The sequence below is a fragment of the Vanessa atalanta genome, chromosome 2, assembly GCF_905147765.1.
Source record: "Vanessa atalanta chromosome 2, ilVanAtal1.2, whole genome shotgun sequence".
Classification (NCBI taxonomy): Eukaryota; Metazoa; Arthropoda; class Insecta; order Lepidoptera; family Nymphalidae; genus Vanessa; species Vanessa atalanta.
In genome coordinates this window covers 7,476,962-7,498,797 of record NC_061872.1, presented here as the reverse complement: position 1 = coordinate 7,498,797, position 21,836 = coordinate 7,476,962, and the positions used below count along the sequence as shown (strand labels likewise).

At 31.0% G+C, this 21,836-nt stretch overlaps 5 protein-coding genes across 6 annotated transcripts in view; 2 read left to right on the top strand and 3 right to left on the bottom strand.

The window, feature by feature from the left end:
* The first annotated feature begins 121 nt into the window (after window positions 1–121).
* On the top strand, window positions 122–1,921 carry LOC125069833 (60S ribosomal protein L8). Its single transcript, XM_047679427.1, has 6 exons — window positions 122–230; window positions 384–543; window positions 636–792; window positions 990–1,193; window positions 1,417–1,575; window positions 1,770–1,921. Exons 2-6 carry the CDS (start codon window positions 406–408, stop codon window positions 1,883–1,885), a joined length of 774 nt encoding a protein of 257 aa, XP_047535383.1. The 5' UTR covers window positions 122–230; window positions 384–405; the 3' UTR covers window positions 1,886–1,921.
* Window positions 1,922–2,583: 662 nt separating this feature from the next.
* Window positions 2,584–8,047, bottom strand: LOC125075335 (cilium assembly protein DZIP1L). The gene is made up of 8 exons (XM_047687063.1): window positions 7,933–8,047; window positions 6,596–6,663; window positions 6,040–6,207; window positions 4,967–5,950; window positions 4,506–4,894; window positions 4,160–4,310; window positions 3,073–4,007; window positions 2,584–2,990 (listed from the first exon to the last, which is right to left on the bottom strand). Exons 1-8 carry the CDS (start codon window positions 8,045–8,047, stop codon window positions 2,633–2,635), a joined length of 3,168 nt encoding a protein of 1,055 aa, XP_047543019.1. The 3' UTR covers window positions 2,584–2,632.
* Window positions 8,048–8,558: 511 nt separating this feature from the next.
* Window positions 8,559–11,290, bottom strand: LOC125075344 (opsin-1-like). Of its 2 annotated transcripts, none has more exons than XM_047687075.1 (9): window positions 11,138–11,290; window positions 10,794–10,954; window positions 10,563–10,683; window positions 10,357–10,474; window positions 9,983–10,196; window positions 9,757–9,904; window positions 9,558–9,668; window positions 9,310–9,476; window positions 8,559–9,133 (listed from the first exon to the last, which is right to left on the bottom strand). In XM_047687075.1, the coding sequence occupies exons 2-9, from the start codon at window positions 10,925–10,927 to the stop codon at window positions 9,010–9,012; spliced, it is 1,137 nt and encodes a 378-aa protein (XP_047543031.1). In that variant the 5' UTR covers window positions 10,928–10,954; window positions 11,138–11,290; the 3' UTR covers window positions 8,559–9,009. The 2 variants fall into 2 exon arrangements, with proteins under 2 accessions (XP_047543031.1, XP_047543039.1); XM_047687083.1 differs by having other exon boundaries at window positions 11,184–11,290.
* Window positions 11,291–13,566: 2,276 nt separating this feature from the next.
* Window positions 13,567–14,688, top strand: LOC125075358 (DNA replication complex GINS protein SLD5). The gene is made up of 2 exons (XM_047687093.1): window positions 13,567–14,223; window positions 14,578–14,688. The coding sequence occupies exons 1-2, from the start codon at window positions 13,647–13,649 to the stop codon at window positions 14,649–14,651; spliced, it is 651 nt and encodes a 216-aa protein (XP_047543049.1). The 5' UTR covers window positions 13,567–13,646; the 3' UTR covers window positions 14,652–14,688.
* An 86-nt stretch (window positions 14,689–14,774) lies between these two features.
* Window positions 14,775–21,836, bottom strand: part of LOC125075322 (ATP-binding cassette sub-family C member 4-like) — a 36,418-nt gene continuing 29,356 nt past the window's right edge. Inside the window, exons 19-24 of the mRNA XM_047687053.1 lie at window positions 21,401–21,690; window positions 19,519–19,641; window positions 18,908–19,030; window positions 18,032–18,192; window positions 17,177–17,282; window positions 14,775–16,233 (exon numbers count right to left, since the gene is read on the bottom strand). Coding sequence (XP_047543009.1) covers window positions 16,048–16,233; window positions 17,177–17,282; window positions 18,032–18,192; window positions 18,908–19,030; window positions 19,519–19,641; window positions 21,401–21,690 — 989 coding nt within the window. The 3' untranslated portion in view covers window positions 14,775–16,047. The remainder of the gene's footprint in view (window positions 16,234–17,176; window positions 17,283–18,031; window positions 18,193–18,907; window positions 19,031–19,518; window positions 19,642–21,400; window positions 21,691–21,836) is intronic.

The following is a 21,836-nucleotide window of genomic DNA, read 5'->3' as shown; positions in this document are numbered from 1 at the left end:
TTTTAATAGAAAAGATTTAAATAAACTTATAAATAAAAAATATTATGTTTTAAGCAATTCTCGCATCCTTGTAATTAGTATACTAAGTGTAGCTCTACACTCTATTGTCATTCGTCAAACACAAAAATATGTAATGTGTATATTTGGCCTTATTCACTTCTGGGCAAATGGCAATACCATCGTTATAACATTAATGTCAAATTCTTTCTGAAGTTTCCCTCATTGAAAATGTACGTTAAAGTTGTTCTTAATATTTATCCAAAGATATCAATGAGCGTTTTGCTTTTTTTCATTGAATCTTATTGAAATAAAGTGTAAAAAATACGCACTCGAAACATTATGATATTATTTCGAGAAAATATTAATGTAATAAATATTTTCAGTGGGGGTTGACGAGACGTGACAATGGGTCGTGTTATTCGGGCTCAGCGTAAAGGTGCCGGTTCGGTCTTCGTATCACACACTAAGAAAAGGAAAGGTGCACCAAAACTCCGTTCCTTAGATTATGCAGAACGTCATGGTTACATCAAAGGCGTCGTAAAGGTACAAAATGTTTTTCAATAATAAAATATTTTGGTTTGGAGTCCATTTATATCTACTAATTTAATTTACTAATTTTATTTATTTATAATTAGGATATCATCCATGACCCTGGCCGTGGAGCTCCATTAGCTGTTGTGCATTTCCGCGACCCTTACAAATTTAAGACCCGCAAGGAACTTTTCATTGCGCCAGAGGGTCTCTACACAGGCCAATTTGTTTACTGTGGAAAGAAAGCTACTCTTGAAGTTGGTATGGTTAATTTCTACGTACTCCAAATTCATTTAAATTTTACATCTTCATCGCCCTTAAACTATAACCTCAAATAACACTAATATCAATATATTTTTTATATCTCTCGCTCTAACCTTATTGCCATGCAACATAACCTCTTGATTTTAAAAATATAAGGTTGTGACATTTATAGTTATTCTATTTGTATTTTATAGGAAATGTTATGCCAGTGGGTGCTATGCCTGAGGGTACAATTGTATGCAACCTTGAAGAAAAGATGGGCGATAGAGGTCGGCTAGCTCGTGCCTCTGGAAATTTTGCTACCGTCATTGGTCATAATCCTGATGCCAAGCGTACTAGAGTGAAGCTTCCCTCTGGAGCCAAGAAAGTTCTGCCATCTAGCAATAGAGGAATGGTTGGTAAGTTGAATTGAAAGTTTCATCATGAATTTTAAAACAAAATGTTTATACATTACTATAGCTTCCTATATTCGATAAAAGAACAAATTATTCACTATGATGACTTTCACTTACCTACTCTGAATATGCTATGATTACACAGAGGCTCTTTCTGATTAATTCTTATGTTTAAATAATAACAAACCTAGCTGTGAAAATATTTATAATTTAGTTTAATTTTTAGGTATTGTTGCCGGTGGTGGTCGTATCGACAAACCTATCTTGAAGGCTGGACGTGCTTACCATAAATACAAGGTTAAGCGTAACTGCTGGCCATATGTACGAGGTGTGTCCATGAACCCAGTGGAGCATCCTCACGGAGGTGGTAACCATCAACACATTGGTAAGTTTATTTTGATTGGTTTCTAAAGCTGGTTATCTAAGTATTTAAATTGAAATTAAGTTATAATTATTTTAGTCAAATAAAATAACAAATTATTTCAATTTCAAACTTACTCTATACTTCAATAAATTTACTCTGAGCCCGGTGACCAGAACCACAAAAGCAACTACTAAATAAATTTAATTAAATTTTAGGTAAGGCATCTACTGTCAAGAGAGGCACATCAGCTGGTCGCAAGGTCGGTCTTATTGCTGCTCGCAGAACTGGAAGAATTCGTGGTGGAAAGACAGAGGCAAAGAAGGAGACGTAAATGTCATTTTACAGAAAATAAAACTTACAAAACGAACATGTTAGTCTTTTATTTATAAAATTCCCATTTCATTGGTATAGAAGCCCTTAGGACATTTGCAAACAAGTGCTCGGTTTATTGATGTTAATAACCGTAATATTGTCTACTAAAAACATGAAAACATGCTATCAATTTTACTATCAGATATAGTAGGAAGTAGCATATTATTGGTAAAAAGTATATTGATAAAATTTTATTATGTTGGTACATAATAAATATATCATTTTCTTCATTAGTTATAAGAATTTTGTTTTTTATATGTGCGATATTAATTCGAAACACGTAAACATCAATGGGCAGCACGCGTTACAGCACCAATACAATCAATTGCTATGAAGTGTTGCCAAATAAAAACGCAGAGGACAATTGAAGTTTTCAATCTTTCTTTGTGCCCCTAAAGGGCACGATACTTTAAAAATAAATTTAGATATAATAAAGCTTATGATTTTTTAAATAAATGCAGTTGAGAAAATGAAAAGGTCGTCCGCCAATGCCCAATAATTACCGTGTGCCTAGGGGCCCGGAATGGGCTAAGGCCGGACTGATTGTAGTGTTTTAATATTGATTATGTTATGGAAGTGATAATCTAATTTCGTTTCATGGTCTTATAGTATCAACATGCTATATAAGGATGATATACGTTTTTTGTTAAAAAAATACTTTTACTTATTTGTATTTCACTTTTAACTGACATTTGAAATCTTACTACTAATATGACTTTACATACGTCTTATTATCTACTGTATCATTAATTAAATCCGAAATTTCTATTTCACTATCATCTTTTTCAACGTGTATTGATTTCACAAAAGTTTTATTTTGAATTGGTATGCTGTCTGTATCATCAAGGATAGAACTGCCGAGACTAGTATTACTGCCCCCAAAATTTGTAATTTTTTGTACCGGTGCTGTTAAAACATCAACTCCGCCAACTAGAGCAGTTGAAAGAGTTGGATTACGACGAGTAAGTTGCGATTCAATCGATTTTTTTAGTTCAGCAATTTTGGGGCTTGTATGTGAAGTGACTTGAACCTTGAATGTTGATGTCGGATGTTCATTTTCAATGCTGTAGAAGGAACAGTAATAAAATAATTAAAAGAATACAAATTTCAAATCGATTTAGTTTAAATTCTATACGGTATACATACCTCGATATATCCCACTCTTCAGTGTCCAAATTCACGATTCCAGATTCGATTTGTTCTTTATTATCGCTTTTTTCTGTAATACTTTGTGATGGTGACGCACTCAGAGATTTCATTTGTATTGCGTCCATATCAAAAATGACTTTTTTTTTATTCAAAGAAGATGTAGAAGACGCATTTTTTAGAACTCCTTTTGTTTGTTTGAAATTATTAATGTTTTCTTCGGAATAAAATTTTCTTGGCGATGAGACTATAGACTCTACTGCATCACTACTATCATCGATATTTTCAATAATTGACTTTTTGTTGACATTGATTTCTTGAGCATTGATTTGATATATATCATCAGATTTGGGCTGAGATTTATCGTCACGATTGATAAAAAACCTGTGATTTGTAACGTTGTGATTTTCAGGTATATCGGTAGGGCGTCGTAATGGAGATTTCACGAGGTTATTAACAACCCTTGCTTTTTGCTTATGAGTGCGCTCTTGTTCCAGTGACTGAGAGTTGGAGTCGTCACTTACATTGTTCACATCAAAAGCTTCAGAATTTTTATTTTGTGTTAATGATTTAGATGATTGATATTTATTCCTTTTTGTTTTTGAAACTTTTCTTCCAGTTTTATTTGGGGAAATAACGCTGTGACGGTTGATTATTGGACTAGTATTGGCAGATTCGGGAGGTGTTTTTAGTAATGCTATAGCTTTTTTGGAAATATGATTGTAAGATTTATTAGTGTTATTAATAGATTCACTTGATTTTACAAGTGATAAAGCCTTTGTCTTAACGTTAGTAAAAACTGATGAAAGACTGAATATTTTAGGCGACTTGTTGGGTGAAATATAGTCATTTCGTGGAGAAATATTTTTATTGGCCGTAGATTCATCTAAATGAGCCATTATTGAATGTAATATTTTATCTCTTACTGGAAACTTCTGAAATTAAATTAATTAACTGTTTAAATTATTTTAATCTTTGGTGATTAATATAATTTGGTATAATATTAATCGAATTTTACACATTTGTGTTATAATTTTTTAAAGATATAAAGGTATATAAATACTTTACAAAATATGTTATTAGAGACCTTTGTTTTAGTCTCCTGTTCTTTTTGTAAGAGAATGCGTTGTTTTCGAAAAGTATTTTGCGGCAGTCGATTTCTTAACGGGTCCACTCCAAGAGATATTAAACGTTGGTTAACTTCCTCTGTTACTTTTGCCCTCACTATTTTCATGGGGCTGTAAAAATATTAAAAAGTATTTCTCTACAAAATACAAATAAGGTTATCATCAAAGATGCCTTTAATAAATAAAATAGTTTAATTACTATAAGTGTGTTATATTTTGTATATTTTTTTACCTTGTTAGTAATTTTAATGAAAAAAAAAGTGTTCATAATAATAAATAATTATTGTCAGTCCGAGAGACAAATACCTGCTAGGAAGGTGAACGTAACTATTTTCCTTTTTTGAAGCTGTATGCGCGGTCGAATTAATTTTATTGTGAGGTTTCTTTTCGGATTTATTTCTAGATTTTCTGATTGTATCAATGTCATTAGAATATTGTGTACTTTTTATTGAATTTTTTTTTTTCATAGTTTGATTTTTAGATTTATCGTCACTCGACGAAATCTTGACTACATTTTTCATTTTAATTTTTTCGTCACTTGTACTTGAACTTTCACAAGTACTTGTATCATTCATATTAAGAAGTTCCTGTGCCTTTTGTTGGAGCTTAGAAAGAGTAATTAAGTCGGCTGTAGGTGTCTTTTCTGCTATTTTTGCGCTATCCACATCATTTGTTTCGTTTATTTCTTCATTTATCTGAAATTACACATGTAAATAATTTAAGAGAATACAATATTTTTTTTGTTAATAGATAAGATGGGATCTTACTTTGTTCTTTTGATTTGATTCTTTTTTCGGGGTTCTGCTTAAATGTTGGTCTAATATATCTTGTAACTTTGAAGATTTTTCTTTTTCTGCATCAGCTCGAGCACGATATTCGCGCGCTTCGTTTGTTACATCATTTAGTTTTTGTAATAATATTTTATATTCATTTGATTGCTTTTCTGCTTGTTTTATCCAATAGACCATTTGATTCTCAATCTCTTTTCTTTTCTCTTTTTCGTTTTCACATCCCTTAAGAAGTTCCTCTTTTAATGATGTTATTTCTGAACTCTGCTGTTTGATTGTTGCCTGCAGTTGTTCCATTATTTTTAAATCATTTTGAATAGAAGATTGTTCTTGCTTTTCTTTATTACTTATAATATCAATAATTTGTTTGCGTAATAGTACTATTTCTTGATTATATTTTTCATACTCATCTTTTTTCCAAGTATCAATCTTGTCTTGCATATTTAAATCCGTAGATACTTCAGCGTCTTTCATATCTTTTGTTAGTTTTTGATTGCTATGTGGTTCAACTTTTTCGATTATATTTTCTGTAATTTCCATTTGACCATTAGAACTTCGTGTATTTATAATTAAATTTTCCATTTGCTTTAATTTTGTTTTAAGTTCTTCTATTTCTTCATTTAACTTAGAATTAGTATTTTCATTAGCTGTAATCTTCTCAGGTGCCTCATTTTTTGGAATATTTATAATATCTGCATGTCGTCTTGACATATGACTTTTTAAGTATAATTGATTTAAAAATATTTTTTCGCAATAATTACATTTATTGTATTGTAATACATCGGCGTGTGAAGTAGAACTAAATATGTCTCCTTTGGTATTATTTAATGTTTTCAAGAGCATTGTAGCTATATTTTCATTGCCGTAATGTAACGGCGTACGTATAGAATGTTTGCTTTTTCTTTTTAATTTTCTTATTTCTTCATCTTTTTCTTTTAAACTTCTTCTAGTTGTTTCAACTTCCTAGATAATGAAACTTTAAACATATATTTCAACATTAAAAAATTTTAATTAAGACTGTATTATAATTATTTTATTGAATAATAAATTACCTTGAGTAAGTTTGTAACTTCTTCTCGCATTACATAAATACTACGATCCAGATAGTTTCGACAGAATTGTTGATATTCGACTGCTAATTGTGACAAACGAAATATCTTTAGTACACCTTCATCTAGAATTCGAACATCGAATTCAGATTCCAATACACACCCCAATATCTGAAGATATTAATATTTCTTTATATTAAATCATGATTAGACAAATAGGTTCAGATATACCTACTAAGTTGCTACAATATAGTTCCTATACATCAAAAAATAGGTTTATATGTGTTTCTCTACTGGAATTCGGTAACATTATAAATCAAAAATAAGAAAAGAGCATAATTAACCCTGATAAAGATTTGTTTGGTAGAATCTTATTAGGCACTTTCACGTAAAGATTATTATTTATTCAAACAAAATAATATAACTAATTTCAATACTTTAAAATAATTTCTTATTATTTGATATTTCGATATATTATATTAATTAATAACTGTTTATATAGCAATAGGTCTGTTTACCTTTAGTCCTTCTTACAATAAATAAGGTTATAATTACTTACATCATTAATGTGTTGTTCTAGTAGTCCAAATTTTCTATCTCTTATTATAGAATCTATATCAACCATTTCTGAAAAGAGAGACTCTATCAAATAATTTTATACTAATCAATTGTTTTTCTATAAATACGCGTTATATATACATATATACAAGCAGTGTATATACAAATACTTATAACCTTAACCTTCTTGTTATATATCATTTTATAATTTATGCCATATATCACTCTTAAGAACTATGTTCTTTTAATATGTAATGTTTATGTTTATATGTATGTTTTAATCTAAAACGACGGTTTTAATACGAGGTGTTATCTTATTACAGTAACTACAGAATATATTTTTATATTATAGCAGTGTTTACATGAAACAAGCTGTGTGACTACTATTTATTTACACGAGTACCTACTATAGAAATACTAATATTAAGATACTGAAGAGTTTGCGCGCCTCGGGAGCTACTGGTCCGATTACAAAAAATATTATAGTCTTAAATAACGCATATATCGAAGAAGGTTCTAAGAAAAAATCCGTTTCTTTTTATTCTTCGTCTATTTTTTGAGGCTTACTCTAATATTTTTTATGGTAATCAAATTTGTCCTAAAATAGTTTATTATTTATTATTTGCCAAGGTGTTTTATAACATAATATTTACCATTATCCAAATAAATACAATATTCATACAATTTATCCCTTTACATCATTTAATTTCGATGAATATTTTAGGAGATATTAAAATAACTCCGCAACAAAATAAAATAAGCAGCAGACAAAAGCTTGTTGTATAATAATTTGGTTTAAAAGTAAAGACGAAAGGAGCAAACGCTAAAACTGAAATACGTTGACCTAAAGTGTAAGTATTTTTGTTTCATTTAGTACATGCCATTCCTAAACGTTTTTAACCTTTACTTAATAATTTTGTAGTGTTGAGTTTATCTACCATTTTTTGTATGTGGTCAGTTTTACGGCGAGTACAGTGTATTCAAAGTTGGATATCCAAGTAAAATATTACTCGGAGTCCTCAATTACTTTAATTGTTAATAAGAAATTTGTATGTTTAGATCTAAGAAAAGATTCAACTCAGTTTTAATTAAACGTCATGATATGTAAATATGGGTAAGTAGGTTAAATCATGGAAGTGTATTTTTAATCAGTTTATCTAACCGATTGTAATGAAGACGCATATTTTTAGGGATATAGATGCTGCGCTGGATGGTGTTTATTAAAGTTGTTTTGAAAATTTGTTTTTCACGTACAATTTGGTTGAAAATAGAAAAAAAAAATAAGTATATATTTTTAGAATAATATAAAATTAATTTAAAAAACATTAATAAACTTACTTATTTTGTTCCATTCTATGTGAATGCGTGGCTTGTGTGTATTAAATGTAAAACCAGATTCCTCCGCCAAGTTTGGAAAATTGTGATGGAATGCGTATGATGTTTTATGAGTCATAATTAGGCTTTATATTTTTAATTTCTGTCACACAAGACTTTCATTTTCCTATTATTTTTAATTATAATAAATCGTTTGTTGTAAAAGCTTTTAAGGCGACACATTGATAAAGCAGTGAATGTGAATGTTTGTATTTTAGTTGCTTAGCGACGATTGGCATTATTTTGAAACGTTGTTGCAAGGTTTTCGGATTAAAGCTTTTAACCAATTGTATAAATTGTATTGCTGTGCTGTGCTGTGCTGTTGTATGAAGTGTGTAGTTATAATATGCAGGTATAATTATATGATTCATTTTTTGTTCAATTTATTTTTACTTTTTTCTTTATGATTTATTGACCTTCTTTATGTGTTTTATATAATGTAAAAATATTTTCGTTAAATTATTTAGCTTCCTAAGTATTTATACATATATATATATAGAAATTAAATTTTTTCTTAATAATATTATTTTTCTTTATGATAAATAATGAATAGTTATAAAAGGATAAAGGGTAAAAAATTAAACAGTTCATTTATGTGGTCATAAACCACTTTGCCAGTCATAAACTTTATTTGTCCAATATACATTGCATCTTTTCCGTCGTTTAGATTCCGTTGCGTTACCTATTTACTAATTGGGAGCAGTCTCATGGTTCACAGGGCGGCCTAGCGACATTGTTCCCTTTTATGTATTTTTTTTTGTATTTTTTATGCCGCCGGCCAGTGTTACAAGCAAAGGCATAAGAAATGTGTGCAATGTTCAAATAGACGCACAAAACGCGAACTCAAAATATGCTGAAGTAAGTAACAAACTAAAAACTTTAATATCCGAATATTTTGTAGAGCTCGCGCTCTGTGCTCGAGATAACTTTGTACAGTAAATTTTCACGTATAAAAATAATAAAGAACATCGCGTTGGCAGAATCATTTTCCGAACGAGCGTAAGGCCATTGGTAGGTAGTCGATCTTGGACGTCGTAGTGTTCACGCTGATGGTTTTTCTTCGGTGGCGGTGGCGGCGGAGGCTACCGAGGCGTTATCTTCGGGTGAGGGCTGGCAAGCAAGGGCTGGGAACCTCGCGTACAAAGCCGCACGGTATTTCGGGTGGCTGTTAAGATAATTTAAACATTAATTTGTAAACTGTTTTAAATTTATTTCATTAGATATATTTTAGTTTATAGTATAGTAATTATTGTGTTAACTTAGTTCTATGTTTTTGTTATTTTTATCTGTTATAAAAATGCTTTCATATATTGGATATATAAAGTCGTAAAATTTTCATACCTGATACCGTATACAATAGGATTGTAGACAGCATTAGCCTTGGCGAAGACAGAGCCCCAGATAGTAGCGAGAGGAGTGATCGTGGCAGTTTCGAAGATACCAGCATAGTTAATGACAAGGTATGGAGTCCATGCCATGAACCACAGTGAGATGGTCATTAAAGCAACCTGTATTTGGAATTAAATTGAGTTATTGTTTTTCAATTTCAGTCATATTTTTTTTAAATAAAAATTTTCGTATGATTGTACCTTAGCCAATTTGCACTCAGCGCTTGTGTTAGCCGCATCAGATGACCTGAGAGAAGCAACGTTCATTTTCTTGGCCTGTTCCCTCATCGCCTTCTCGTGAGCTGCTACCGCCTGGTATAACCGTCGAAATATTTAATTAATTGGCGTTCCAATGAATTTGATTTCTTATCATGCAATATTTAAATTTATATTACTGTACCTGCACAATGAAGAAGTAGGAGTAGATGATGAGGAAGAGAGGCGAGAAGTAGCAGAAAAGGGAGTAGATTAAGATGTAGCTGCGGTTGAACCAGCTCTTGTCAAGATAGTCAGTTCCACAGGCGGTCATGTTTCCCTCAGGTACATATCTTAAATATGAATTTATACATTATTTAGTTGAAGATTATTATATTAGACATTATAATATTTTTTGATTTAATTCTTACCGGCCCCATCCGAACATGGGCGCAACGGTCCATGCCAATGAGAACATCCAGATTCCCAGCACTCGAAGCATAGCGCCATTGATTGTCATAGGTTTGGCGGCAATTCCTTTTACGATCACGTTGTAGCGGTCGAAAGCAATCATCGTCATGGTCCAGATAGAGGCGCATCCGAATAAGGATCCGGCACACGCGTATAGCTGACACGCTAGTGGTCCTAGAATAAGTGTAAATTATGTTTATTAAATGAATTATTTTAGAAGTAAAGCTCAAGATATATCTTACTAAGTGAGATTGTAAATTTTTAATCAGCCAGGTATGAACTATTCGATTATTTCAGCTTATTGTCAAAATTTCTAAAACAAAACTTTACTTACCGAATACCCATGTCTCGGTGTAACAGTTGACCACCATAGGAGGTGACATTACACACATCATGAGGAAGTCCGAAAATGCTAAGTTTACGACGAGGATGTTTGATGGTGTTTTGAGGGTCTGGAAAATAATATCATAATTACATTTGTGTGCAAATTAATAAATAATTCACGAACGTCTATAAATAATATCACCCTGTATTAATTACCTTTGTGGTTGTGAAGATGTAGATGACCATTCCGTTGCCTGTGATGGAAATGAAGCCCAAAATCCCGATCACAAATCCGAGGAGGCCATGCCATAGCGGATTCATGGGTGGGAATTGGTACCTACAAATATTGTTTTTATTTAATTTGATATTTAGTGAGAAGATCTTTGTTACTAAGTCTTGCATCAAGAAACAGTAAGTAAGAGTAAATTTTAAGATTTAAGATGTTACCAGTGGGGGTCAACTAGATGCAGCATATCTGGTAGAACTTTGTCGACGACAGTCTCATTGCTGCCGAAGGCTGCCATCTGACCGCCCCACGCCTGAAGAGCGGCCGCACCAGGGTCCAAGCTTGTGATTGCCATTGTGTTCCTAAAAGTATGTGCTTAAATCTGCAAAAAAAGTTACACTTGTAAAAATTGAAAAAAAAAAAACGGTAAAATAGTTATTTTATAAAAAAAAAATGTTTAAAAGAATTTTTGTTTTAGCACCAACATTTCGATTTAAAGTTTTAGATTAAAGTTTTGAATTTTTAAAACGATGGTGTTAAAACGACTTATTCTTTTATGACTCACTAAAAAAGGGAATAGAGTGGGTAGATCGCCCCGAGATGGTTAATACCAAAAATACTGAAGAAAATCGCTTCACGAACTACTCCAGTCTTTAGTTTGCTATAACCAATCTCTGGCGAGGATGCCAAGGCGTTGCGGAGGCTACTCGATCTTTCGGACGCTACACCTGTCTTTTATAATAAAAGAAGGAGGATTAAAATATCGTCATGAGGAAATCGATATTCATAATTAGATATAGATAATAGGGTGAATACATTACCTCCTAAGTGTCTAATACAGGGAGGGCGTTCTGATATACCTATTCGCCTGTTGTTTTACTCATATTAGCAATCCCTACAATTGTTTCACAAGTAAAATATAATTGTTAAAAAATCGTGAAATATACTTGATTAAATAACGTATTTTTATACTTTTAATAAATATATATCGAAATCTTGAAATTTTCATAAAACCTTTCTTAGTGAAAGTTTACGTTGCGAAAGGAGTAACTATGCTAAATTTTAAGTCAATCGAACCTATAATTTCAGAGATCTTGTTATGAGTCTGTGGTATTTCGCTTACATTAATATAGTAGAAAATGTATTTTCTTTACGGTAATTCGTGTGCATTTTAACCGATGATTTCGGGATCAAACCCAGGCAGGCACCACTGAATTTTCATGTGCTTAATTTGTGATTATAATTCATCTCGTGCTCGGCGGTGAAGGAAAACATCATGAGGAAACCTGCATGTGTCTAATTTCAACGAAATTCTGCCACATGTGTATTCCGCCAACCCGCATTGGAGCAGCGTGGTGGAATATGCTCCAAACCTTCTCCTCAAAGGGAGAGGAGGCCTTTAGCCCAGAAGTGGGAAAATTTACAGGCTGCTAATGCTAATTCATTAGCTAAAAGATTTAATTTTATATTATATATAATGTTTTACATAGTTCTTAAGAAAAATTAATAATTTAAAGCAAATATGTTTTAGTACATCCCTGGACTTTCTTAAGTCGGCTAATATGGTTATGACACCACTAAGTATAAGTATATGGAAATATAAGTCTGTTAACAAGATTATAAACATCGGTAGGACAAATGTCGAGATTGCACAGTGACTCCAGTGGTAGGTTCTTAAAAAAATTGCGGATACAAATCTGTGTAAGCCTTTTAAAAATTTTAATCTGAAATTATATAAGAGTAATCATTTTCCTTGCTTATGGATTGACAAATTGAATTCAGTTTTTATTTTTCGTATAATAAACCTTATATAAACTCCCAGATTAGACCGGAGGAAAACAACTCAATATTTCATAGGGACTGTATACAGAACTACCTATATGTAATGAATATAACTTTGGGTAAAAAAAGTCTCATGTCTCCAATCCACGTGTTGCGGTGATATGTTGTTGATGTTTTGAATAGTGATTTTGTAAGCTTAAGAGTAACATTAAATACACAAATTATTATTTTAAAAGTCATTATATATTTTTTTTTATAATATACCATAGTATTTGTATCGTTTGTCTTGATTTTATTTTCAAATAGATGTGTAATTGTTGATTGCGAGTAGTGCACCCTGTAAGATGAATTTTGAGATCTATGAGTACCCAGTGTTTTATTTCATGTCTTAAAAATGGCAACTAAATGAGTGGTTACTATGCTATTAAGGTCGAAAAATTTATCTCTTTCATTTTGAAAATCTATTATTTAAGTAGGCTGATTTTCTTAGCGTTTATTTAGTCATGATATACAACATAATAAATAGTTTATTTTATTTTGATGAGTTACATGTTTTTATTATTTTAGAAAAATATTTTACGTAAGATACTGTCCACTGATCTTTTATTTTATTTACATAGATGTGTACATCAATAGAGTTAAAAAATACGTTGTTTCGAACAAGCAATGTATATTCATCTTTAATACAATTCATTTCTGTATTTAAGTCGGTATTCGGCCGAACCGAGAATCAATATTCTATATTCAACCAAATATCGAAAATTGGCCGAATACGCTAGTATTCGGCCAATTTTAATTTTACCAAATAGTAGCCGAATATTCGTTACAACTTTACCAATACCACACATACATATTTGTGTAATATTTATTTGAGTATCGGTCTACAAAATAATCAAATAAGTTAAAATTTTGTTAAGATTTTTTATAGGTTAATTTATTAGCAGTCAATTTTTGACCAAAAAAGTTCTTAAGATATCTAGAATACATTAACTGTGTGATGATTTATTTTTGTTATATACTTATAAAAATCTTTATTAAGTGTGTAGTGTAACAGTATGTAATCTTTAGTTTATAGACTAAAGATAGAGTTAATATCAAACATACACACGACAAAATATAAAAAAACACAGTAACATGGTAATTTTTTTAACAGTTAATAGTGACAAGTGGCAACATTTGATTTGTAAATGTCATTATTAAAAAGTAAATGTTTTAAATTGCTGAATACTGTTGTTTTTAATTGTATAATACAAATTTTGGTATCTAAATGAAAAGTTTTATTTCTAGAAGAGATGGATACTGAAGATATAGAATTAAGTGAAGATGAAGAAGAAATTACAGCTGAGACTGTTTTAAAAACTCTTCAAAATGCTTGGCAAAATGAGCGTTTGTCTCCAGAAATACTTCCCCATCATAACGACATGGTCGAATGTATGCTAGGACAAATACAACATATGGAGCGAAATATTAATAAACTACCCAAAACTGATTTACGCTCATGCATTCATAAAATGGAATTAAATAGAATTAAGTATATTATTTGTAATTATCTTAAAACTAGGTTAAATAAAATAGAAAATTACTGCATTGCCATAGTCAATGAGGAAAAGCAACGAATAGAGTCTGGAACAAATTATTTAACGCCTTCTGAATTTAGATACGCCCAAGAATATGTATTGAATATGGAGAACCATTTAAAAAATACTGTACTTGATCATGTTCCGGGAAATATGCAAACATTTGAATTCAATAAAATGGCTATTTATCCAAATTATCAATCTCATGTCTTTCTTAAGGCTAATGAAACGGTAAATGGTATTGTACTAGAAGACCTACTAGGTGACCAAGATGAAGAGATAGACTTAGAAGGTATGTAGAAAGCAACAATATCAGTTATTACTACTTCTAGATACTTCACACAAAATTTTCTTTTTTATTATATAAAATTGTAGACTCCTCTATAATGTTATAACAATAAAGTTGCTTATGGAATTGGTTAATGAATTATCTTTGCTTGGATTCGCTTCAATTAAACACTTATCTTAAGATTTCCAGGAATTAATAAAGTTTTTATCAAATATCTATTATGAGGAGTTTTAAATAATTTTACACCACTGGTTTTAATTATTTTTATAAATTTTCAGATAATAAAATTATTATTTATAAATATGTTATAAATAATTATTTTTCTGTGTACATTTATTATTATTTTATTTTTTTCAGAGGGTTCACAGCATATACTGCAATACAAACCGATAGCAGATTTAGTAAAAAATGGCAAAGTACAACTTGTATAATTTAGTATATAAAAAATAAAAATTGAAAAAATTTGTTTTGATTTTCCTTTATTCTCTGTAATCTGTAAAATTAAGTAAAAAAAAATGGATTTGTACCGTTTTGAATAAAATTAAACAAACATATAAAAATAATATTTTTATTAAAACAATAAACTTATTGTCATAGACATTTACAGTAACATAATCACACTTTCTTAATATATAAATTATGTAGAGTAAATATTCAAAAATCTTTTCTTGTTTATGTATATAGGGATAATAACATTTATCTATATTTATATCCTTTATATAAACATTGACTATTTGCCTTGGAACTTTTGATCAGTTTTCAGATTTTCTAATATATGTATTTCTGAATAATAGTTGAATATTTGTTTGTCACCAGGGTTGCCACATATTCAGATCTAGCTGATTATGCTTGCTGTTTACAATTATGTCCAGACAAAGATTTGTCCTAATTTGTGAAGCATTTTTATAAATATATTATTCTGAGCGAAATGCAATAGCATACAGCACTTGCAGAAGCAGACAATTATTAAGTATTAATAAAATGATTAATTATTAAGTATTATGTCTAGCTTTGAGAATCACATTTCTAGCTTTTAAGGCATAGTTTCTGGACTAAGGCAATGTTGAGTCTGTTCCTAATCTTTTATATAAAATAATCACTATTATACTTGTAAATGCATGTTGTATGCTTTCTTGTAAGTAATAAAAAATAAATATAGATTGGTAGTAATTGTAAATACACTAAACAGGTAAAATTGTTTAAGTAATTCACTGACATTATTAAGTACTTTGTATATGTATTTTGTGACGAATAACACATTATATTTGGTCCATTCTACATGTACTAATATAATATAAATAACTCACTAAATGTTTAATTGTAAACTTATCTAAATTAAGTAGTATAAATAAATATACAAAAATAGTGTGTTACATGTTTTTTAATAGAGAAGCTAATTTTTATTACACATTAAAATTTAAAAGCTTTGCAAAATGTCCCTATTTTTCTATATATATATATGTATAAAAATGAAGAATATGGTTATGAATTTATGTAGACAGTATGTGTAATGCCCACATTTGAACAGTGTGGAGTAAGCTCCAAATGGGAGAGAAGGCTATTTCCTAGCTGTCGAGCATTAACAGGCCGCTACTGTTTTTGTAATAGCACACTTGTTTTATTTTCTAGGTAGAAAAATATTGTGCTTCGGATCAATATAATTTTTTTAAAAATATTATGTCTTATAATATAAAACATTTTAAAAGGCACAATCAGAAATTAATTTTATAATACAAATTACTCAGCTCAATTGAATCACATTATTGCAAGCTTAAGATTAACCGGTAAGGAGCATTCAGATGCTTAAGTGTTTTATAATTTACTTAGTTACAGAGGATGGTCATCAGCATCGACATATTTTATATGTTGTAGATAAGCATTATGGGCCAATTCGCGTAAGCTCTGTTCAGAGGCCGGACCTAGCTGTTTAACCATCTGTAAAAAGTGTCCATCTTCATTTTGCAGCAATTCGTGAGGGTGACCACACTCTACTATCTGACCCGCCTCCATTACCTGTAAACAAAGTAAAACAATTATAGTATTGCATTAACTTGTGCAATAATTTTTTACTAGTTTTTATTAAAACAGAATTACGATTTTAACCACAACTAAACGAATTTAATATTGTTTACACCTTTAAAGACATTCAAATGTTACTGATATCAGTTGTTAATTTCAAATGTTTATTGATTATATGAACCATGAAGGTTTAACTATTTCAATAAATCAATAAATAACCAAAATTCTGTTTTAAATATGTTACAAAGTTAAAAGACCATTAATGCAAATTGTTAATATATTCATTTCATCTAAGTACAAAATAAATGGTATGATAATTTTATTTTGCTGATTTTAACAGTAGTGTTAATACTACGAAAATATTTCACAAAAAAAGCCCAGACACGAAAGTCTGTAGAGATGACTAGGATCATACAAAAAATCACTTCAGACTGTCTCATGTCAAATACAGATATTAGAGATCAAATGTCAATTCGTCAAATATAATCACCATCCATAATTTTATATCAGTAACATGAACTGATAACGATGTTTGTAATAGAATCCAAGTACATACTGTGATGTATGTGAGAGTTTCTATCATCCATATATTCATGGATTTTTTAACAAAATACATACGAAGGTCATCATATATAACATCATATCATACTAATTTTTAAAATCAAAATATTCTTTATTGAAGTAGGGTCGTAAATGCTTTTTTGACCAGTTCGGAACGTAGATTTTACCGAGAAGAACCGACAAGAAATTCAGTAGTTACTCTTTTCCACCATTTTAATTACAGAGTATGTCAATAAAGTACAATTAAATTTTTATATGTCCTGCCTAGGAATCAATAAATACTAATTCCACGCTTTTTTAACTAAAAAAAGCGTGGAATTAGTATTTATTGGATTTATTCTAAAAATAGGACTTACTAGGATCTTAAAATACTTACAACAACACGGTCAGAGTCCGCGACGGTATGTAAGCGATGCGCTACTGTAACAACTGTGCATTCGGAGAAGTGTTTACGTATCGATTTCTGAATTAAGGCGTCCGTACTGTGAATAACAAAATTATAGAATTTAATGGTGTTATTGCGTGTTGAACGTATGTGGCTGGAAATGTCCAAGAATTGGCAATGGGCAATTCATACTGATTTCCATAAAGGTGACGTGATAAACAAAATAAAAGAAAAACATCATAACTTATATTTCCAGTTTTTTGCTCAACAGTTAAAATCAATCATCAAGAATCTCTTTATTTGCATGTTTATTCCATTGTTACAAATTAATAATTTAATTACTAACGTGTTTACTTGACGGTAGACCGTTTTGCAATCGGGATAGGTACAACCCACTCATTGTATATTCTTCTGCCAAGCGGTATTATTTAGTATAACGACAATCACAGGGGCCATAACATCTCAGTTCCCAAGGTTGGTGGTGCATTTGCAATTGCTGAAGTTTCTCACGGCGCCAATGTCTATGTGCAGTGGAGACCACTTAAAATCAGGCGGCTGATCTGCTAGTCCGCCTACCAATACTATAAAATATTAATAAGGGAATACTATCTTTGATACAATTAAGTACCTAACATGTTATTAATTATTTCCCCAGATAGTTTAATTTACCCAGATAGGGTAAATTTGACCGATAATGACGAACATTCATTTTCATTCGTAACAAAGATAAAATTTATTATTTTATTAGGGTAACTTGATTTAGTGTAATGCTAATGAGTTTTTAAATAACCCGTAACAAAGCGATAAAGCGCGTGATACGGGGTCCTGTCCGTGACGAGTACGCACTTGGGGTCGACGTTGGCGGTGGCCTCGTCGAGCACGAGCAGGCGGTTGCGCGCGAGCGCGGCGCGCGCGAGGCACAGCAGCTGGCGCTGCCCCGCGCTGAAGTTGGCGCCGCCCGCCTCCACCTCCGACGACAGGGACGTCACGCTCTGCTTCAGCTCCACCTGGGGGGCGGTCGATTTGTCGTTAACCGATTACAAAAAAGAGGAGGTCGTATGGTATGACTCGTATGATATTTTTTCGATTACTACAAAACGGCTGGACTTTAAATCATTTAAACTTTATACGTTTCGTAAAATATACTGTGGCTGAAAAACTTTTTTGAAAATCGGAATGAATGATTATTATGATAGTCATCAATATTTGCTTTTCATTTTTGTTTCGTTTCTCAAGAACGAGAACGTTTACACGTTTTGACTATAGAGGCTCGAAGCAGAGTAGTTCTTTTTGGAAAAATCCAGAAGCAACAAAGACCTTTCTTCATGTATATTTGTATCATAAATGATAAATCGTTTATTTGAACGTGGTTTTATAAGCTATTAATTTAATATTAGATTGTCGCTAGATATCACCAGCATCCCTCTGTCTGCAATATTTCTTTGATGAAATTTGTTTAAGATTTAATTGCAATATTGGACCCACGCATGCCATAATAACGGGTAACGTTTAATTAAAGTTTCGCTCACTATCCGCGACTTTGTGTATTTTATTATCGATCGAGTTAGCGCCGTCTCTCTTAGACTCATATGAAACGTACAAACAGCAATAATCAAAGGTCACGATTCAGATACAACCAACCATGACATTTCTAATTGACCTCGTCAGGGTTTATTTTTAATTTAGTAGCATTATAGTGAGACTACTTTATAATATTTTTACCTGTTCCAAAGCTTTCCAAATATCAGCATCGGTATACTTGTCGAATGGATCCATATTGTATCGCAGGCTCGCTGAAAACAGCACTGGTTCTTGAGGAATAATGGAAATCTTGGCGCGTAGTTCCTACAAATGCAATACTTAGTATGAGAAATAAATTAAAACACTTAATTTTCTGGGATATTCTCGCACTTGGCCGCGAGTTTCAATTACATTTCTAATACAATTATTTTTTTAGTGATAAAAAATAGTACCAATCCAATAATACTAGAATACTGTAATTCTCATTGAAATTGATATTATATCAATTATTATATGATAAAAGAGTGTATATAATTATACACACTCTAATTTAAATCTTATTTAAATACCTATATTAAAAGTTTACTAAGTAAACGATTGTAATTTAATAAGAACCGTTATCGCAACTATTAAAAACGGACGGCAGAAGATAAACATTGGTATAATTTCCATTTTGCAAATCTTACTCTTATAATTAGTACATTTTATTTAATAAAATTCTAGAATGTATTTTAAATTAATTCAAGTGCTTATATAAGAGTAGTCTATTCAAACACAAGACTCAATATTGTTTATGTATGTAGTATGTTTACCTTGAGAGCTATTTCACCAGTGTCGATATCGTCGATGTAAACATGCCCGTCGATCGGCGCTAAACGGAAGAGAGCTGATATTAACGACGATTTTCCTGCACCAGTTCGACCGACGACACCCACCTGATAAATCATTATTATTGTATACAAGCTTGTACAGTTTATAACAATAAATTTATTATTGAAATATTATGTTACTCAGTTTTTTTTAGTTACACTCGGTATCCTAAAAATACGACTCCGAAGTCATAATAAAAGCCACACGCAACGAATGTAACTATAACAATAATTAATTATAGAAACTGTTATTTTTACTACGGTATAACGTAATTGCAACCAACCGTTTCGAAAATATTAATAAAAGTGCGCGAAGGGAGATAAAATATTTAAACATTTACGCTTTGCAATATATACAAATCCATAGAAAACTATGGAGGGTGTGAAGGAAGCCGCATTGTTAAAAAGTAAAACAATAAAAAAAACAAAGGATAGCATGCATACATGTATTAATTTTACATCGAATAAATAGGCGTAGTGGATTTTAATACTGTACTGTACCAGAGACTTGCCGGGCAGTTATTATTGTTTACAGTTGTGAGAATATTTTTTTAATTAATATTTATTATATTAAATCCAGAGTAATATGGGCAAGTTATCGTAGTATAGTAGTATCGTAGTTACATTTAGTCGTCCCTTGAAAATATATGACGAAACGAATTTGCGCTGAATTCATTACAATAATTTAATTTTAAAATTTATATTGACTATATAAATTTTGTTTGAATCTAAAGAGGATTCATGTGTTCTAAGCATGTTCAGATAGAGATTACATTATATAAGCATGGAGATTAAAAATTTGATGGTTTTATCAAGCTGTCTGATTTTGATGACACTTATCAGTTAATACGTTGAATATTAGAATATTTTTAAAACGCGACTGTTGAGACATTGTAGTATATCATTTTACGCAATATCGCCTTTATTTACACAATGATTTGGCTTACTCTCGAATGTCAAATTACTGATATAAGAGAGAGATATACGGTTTAAGACTATATAAGTATACAATGCTTATTCTTAAGTGCGTATTTATTATTGACAGTTAAAAATCCAAAAACTTCCCTATCTTATATTAAATTTGAAAAATGTCTGTATTTAAACTTAAGTATAAGGTATAAAAATAAACGTAAACCTAAAATAAAATTCTGATAAAACTCTTTATTGCTGTAAAGCAGAAAAAAATAAGAATATTTTGAAAACGAAAACAAAAATACGCAAAGCATCAAGGCTCGTTTTTTAAAAATGTAATTTATAAATAAATTATGAAAATTATGAAATTAAGTTAAAATAAACCGAATCTTTAAGCCGTGGAATTTTTTGATTTATTTCTCACAATAAAGTTACGAATCAAATATTTTTTATTATAAATATTATAAAATAAATTTACCTATTCTATAATATATCTATTTATTGTTTTATTTTTCGTGCTAAGCGCACTTCTCATTTTCTATATTCAGAATTTATACATGTGCGAAGCCAGGACGGATCGCTAGTTAATATATCGATAATATATCGATAAAACATACTATTAAATTACGAAATTTGTAATACAATCGTTTGTCCCTGAGTTAAATCCCCGACTCTTGAAATATATTTAAGCGAATAAAATTTATTAGGTATTGTAAGAATATTTCAAAAAGGAATGTCGGATTGCTATCCCCTTAGATTATGGGACTGAAAAGACATGTGTTTGAGCATACATTTGTACACTATTTTCTGTGTAACGAGCGCCTTCGGGAACGGCTGCAATGACCGAAGTGGGTAAAAATGACAGAAGGTCATTATTATAATAGTTCTTCCAGCATTATATGGATGAGCTTACCTTCCATCCACTTTCAATGACGATATTCAAATTCTTAAGCACTGGCTCCGCTTCCTTGTCGTATCTAAGATAGAGGTCTTTGAACACGAGACGGGCGCGTTGAGGCCATTCCTTCGGTGGCGAAGGACCGTCTGTCTGCTCTTGAGGAAGCTTTGTAAACTGCAGGACTCGCTCCACACTCGTCATCTGAGATATCACTTCAGTGGTCTGCTTGATGCCGTACTGCACCATGTTTACTAATATGAGTCCTTGGCTGATAGCGAGGCCAACGTTGCCTGATTTAGTCGTACCTAAAATGATAACATTCGAGCAACTGATTGCTATTTAACTTTAAAAACTTAAAACGAGTAACGTTAAGGTTATATATGTTCAAGTGCAGTTTAGTAATTATTGATTATATATTTTCTCCCGTAGTTTTTCCTACCGTCCACCAAGG